At 50.1% G+C, this 4,189-nt stretch overlaps 1 protein-coding gene across 1 annotated transcript; it reads left to right on the top strand.

Annotated features, from left to right (window-relative positions):
- Window positions 1-404: 404 nt before the first annotated feature.
- LOC124661616 (auxin-induced protein 6B-like) lies at window positions 405-779 on the top strand. The gene has a single exon (XM_047199495.1). The coding sequence runs from the start codon at window positions 405-407 to the stop codon at window positions 777-779; it is 375 nt and encodes a 124-aa protein (XP_047055451.1).
- The last annotated feature ends 3,410 nt before the right edge of the window (window positions 780-4,189 follow it).

The following is a 4,189-nucleotide window of genomic DNA, read 5'->3' as shown; positions in this document are numbered from 1 at the left end:
CTGACTTTATCTTTGAACCCATGACTGCACCAGTATAAAACCCAAGGGCTAGCTTGCCGGCCGTACCACCTAATCATGAGTTGAAGTTACAGAGAAAGAAGAAGTGCACAACACAACACAAGCTAGAGAAAAAGTTGAGACCACGTCGTCTTCCACGCCCACGACTCCACGAGCATCAACCATGGCGGCCACCCACCCACGAACAGGCGCCAACCCCACCACCTACACCATCTCCCGCATCCATTAACTGACCCATCCCTAGCTTCTCTCCGGTAATCTCGCTGAGATCGACCAGAAAACCCTGTACGCCACTACACCAACGTACCCTTCTTCTTGCACGAAGACACGACGGCAGAAGCAGGAAATTAACCAGAAGCTACGAGGCGCGCCGCGATCTTACGACGATGATGGTGATGGGCTACTTCCGGGCGCCCAAGAAGGTACGTGGTGGGAGGAAGAAGCAGAAGGACGCGGCGGCGCAAGAGGAGGCCGCGGGGCTCCGGGAGGCGCTGCTGGATCAGCCAGGCGAGAGCTCGCTGCCGAAGGGGTACTTCGCCGTGTACGTCGGCGAGGAGGCGCGGCGGTTCGTGGTGCCCACGGGGTACCTCCGGGAGCCGGCGTTCCGGGACCTCATGGAGCGCGCCGCCGACGAGTTCGGCTTCGCGCAGGCTGCTGGGCTACACGTGCCCTGCGCCGAGGAGGACTTCGAGGAGCTGCTCCGCCAGCTCGGCCGCAAGAACGGCGGCTCCGGCAGCGGCAGAGGGAAGAAGGCCATTTAGGTAGCTAGCTCTTGAACATCCTATCATAGCAGCAGCACCCCGGGCCGTGCCCTACGTACTTAGATTGATGAGTTTAAACTAGTTTTGCTTATTGCTTGGTTCTTCTAGATTGCAGTTTGTACATAGTGCAATTGTGCAAACAGCCACATGCGTGCATGATGTGTAGCATAGATGCATGCATGATGTGTTGACTCGTCATCGTTGGTTTCATGGAAGGATCAATGAGTATGGAAACCAATAGTACTACAGTACTGTACATCATCTGCTCCTTCTTTTCTTATCTACGCTGAAAGTAACATATCTGAAAAAGGTTTTATTTAGAGACGACGGAGCAAAAACATAGCAGATGCCCGATAAAGATCCGATTAATTCAGCTACCAGTTTCTTGTCTCCATCAGGTACTTAGAGGAGGAATTTAGGTTCAGCCAGTCGATTACATTTCACTTCTTTATCTCTATCAGATTCATCTCATTTTAAAAGGTCACCATATATATGTTACCGTTACTAGTGACATCGCGACAACATGCAGTTATCTCATTTTAACTTTGTCAGACTAAAAATCTAGACACTAGAGAAGGAGAGACAGTACGTGGCTGATGAAATGGTGTGGAATTTGACAGGTAATAAGAGATTTTCTACAAAAATCTGTTTATCAATGTTGAAAAAAAGATGTGGCTAGGTCTCATAACAATTGGATCTAGAAAGGAAGATCCATGTAAGATAAAAATCTTCCTCTGGCAACTTTTTCAAAATGCTGTTTTAACAAGGAACAATCTTAAAAAAGGAACTGGTTCTCCTATTTGTTTCTTTTGTGGTCAAAACGAAAATGCTTTGCATCTGTTCTTCACGTGCTCTCATACTAGGCTGATCTAGGGGACCTTGTGTTTGATTCTTAAAAAAATATTGCGTCCTAATTCTATGTGCCAAAGCATTGCTTGGTTGCATCGTTTTTTCCCCACATGGTAGGAAATTTCATATATTGTTGGCGATTTTTGGGGGTCCGGAATGTTTGGAATCAATAAACTTTTGGAAATACTGTGTGAGGATGGCATGCTGAAGATTCACGGAGGTGCTGATCAGCTGATGAACAGTGCGTCAGACATGGCAAGATATCTGGCTAGATCTTGGTCGGGGTCATCAAGTAACACGCCGGCAAACAATGGGTGTCTGATGATCAGAGGGTTGAGTGCCAGGAGTCAGAACAAGTGTTCATCTTTTGGGTTGTATGGAGAACTTATCTAGGATGTCCTTTGGCCTTTTTGTTGTTCAACTTAGTAGTGTAGGGTAAATTTTTGCCCCGTATAATACTCTTAATGCCGAGGGTGTGTAGCGGGTTTTCCTACCAAAAGCCTTTTCCACTTTGCGGCTCTCCGTGTTGCCCGTCGCTGCTCACCAGTGGGTTTTGGTAGGCAACACATTCTGGCACGCCCGGTGAGACACTCTACAACAACAACTACGTCGACATCTGCAGCAACCATGTCAAAAGCCGCCGATGAGGTGGTGGGCGAACCAGTCACGTACGCAGATCTGCCTGAGGAGCACAAGAAGAAGTACGATGAGATGAAAGCCATCTTGGAAGCCGATCTCATCGGCTCCTTCATGAGGACCCGTTCACATGGCATCAGGTGAAAAGGGTTCTCTCCCGAAGGCGCTCTTGATGAGGTAGACCTGTCTACCTCTTCAGAGGAACGCACCAGAGCTCTACGCCAGGAGATTAATTACATGGTGGCTCGTTCTCTACACCGCCATTCTGAGAGCTTGGTGAACGCTTTCGAGCGCGTTGCGGTCCGAGTGGTGCAGGAAATCATGAAGCATCAGTACTCTCCGTCAGGACCTACCCTAGGGACTCACCAGGGAGAAATACCACTCCAGATCAGACCGCCGCTACCATTCGCGCTTGCAGCGCCAGAGCTACCGGGTTCACCGGCGTACGTCGTCTACAAGGTTGGAGGCGATCCTAGCGATTGCCAGTTCCTATATGAGCCGCCTAAGGAGATCCCACACGGATACGTGTGCACATACGTCCCGGACTGCAATGCCTTGGCGCGCACGAACCAGATTGCACCGGCAGGGATTTCTGGAGCGGACGCTGATAAACAAGCGTGGCTAGCTAAATATGCCACCGGAACAAGTCATGAGAGCTCGGTACCTACAGCTAATACCATGGAACAAATCAGCACCATCTTGAGAGACCAGTTCGGCATCTTCCGAAGAGGAAAACAATCGGCTATTCCAAGCCGTACCCCGACGAGTATGACTTGATCCCGCTGCCACCCAAATATTGGCTCCCTGAATTCTCAAAATTCAATGGGGCAGAAGGGTCTAGCTCGATAGAGCACGTGAGCCGATATTTGGCACAGCTGGGCATGATTTCAGCATCGGATCAGTTACGTGTGAGGTTTTTTGCACAATCTCTCACGGGATTAGCCTTTGGGTGGTACACCTCGTTGCCACCAAATTCAATCCGGACGTGGAAGCAACTAGAAGAACAGTTCCATGTGCAATATCATTCAGAAGCTACCGAGGCCGGCATTGCCGATCTAACGCAGGTGCGGCAGAAGCGGGGAGAAACGGTGTCTGAATACATTCAACGTTCCAGGACTGTCAGGAACCGATATTATTCGGTTAGTTTATCTGAGAAAGAAGCAGTCGAACTGGCAGTATTGGGCCTCGCAATGCCGATCAAGGATCTGGCTTTCCAAGAATACAGTTCACTGTCGCACATGGTCCAGAATCTCACATCGTATGAACAGCGGCACCCTGAATTGTACCAGGACAAGTTCAAGCGTGCGGTAGGCCTGGTCGAGACGGAGGAAGCTGAAGATTCTGCAGCAGACCTGGAAGTAGCCGTGGCTGAATGGGCTCGGGGGGCAGCTCCCGTATCCTGCAAATGGGTGAAACCACAAGGGCCTGCAAAAGGGTTTGACTTCGATGTGAGCAAAGCCGAGCAGATATTTGACCTATTGCTCAAGGAAAAACGGCTGAAGTTACCCGAAGGCCATAAAATCCCTACGACGCAAGAGATGAACGGGAGACCATACTGCAAGTGGCATCACTCGTTCACCCATACCACCAATGACTGCAAAGAATTTCGTCGGCAAATCCAAACGGCGATAGAACAAGGCCGATTGATCTTTGCGCAGTTTGCCATGAAAGTGGACACACACCCTTTTCCTGGCGTCAACATGGTGGAACCCAATCACTCTGCGAGGCGTCGACTAGATTTCTCGTTCGATGTTAACATGGCAGGGCCTGTGCACCATGATACGCGTACAGCACGCGTCCGTTGGGAACCCCAAGAGGAAGGTGTGATGCGTACAGCGGCAAGTTTTCCCTCAGAAAGAAACCAAGGTTTATCGAACCAGGAGGAGCCAAGAAGACCGTTGAAGGTTGATGGCGGCGAGATGTAG

This window comes from Lolium rigidum, chromosome 1 (genome assembly GCF_022539505.1).
Source record: "Lolium rigidum isolate FL_2022 chromosome 1, APGP_CSIRO_Lrig_0.1, whole genome shotgun sequence".
In the NCBI taxonomy this organism is placed as follows: domain Eukaryota; kingdom Viridiplantae; phylum Streptophyta; class Magnoliopsida; order Poales; family Poaceae; genus Lolium; species Lolium rigidum.
Note: the sequence above shows the minus strand (reverse complement) of the source record. Positions and strands in the feature narration are given on the sequence as shown.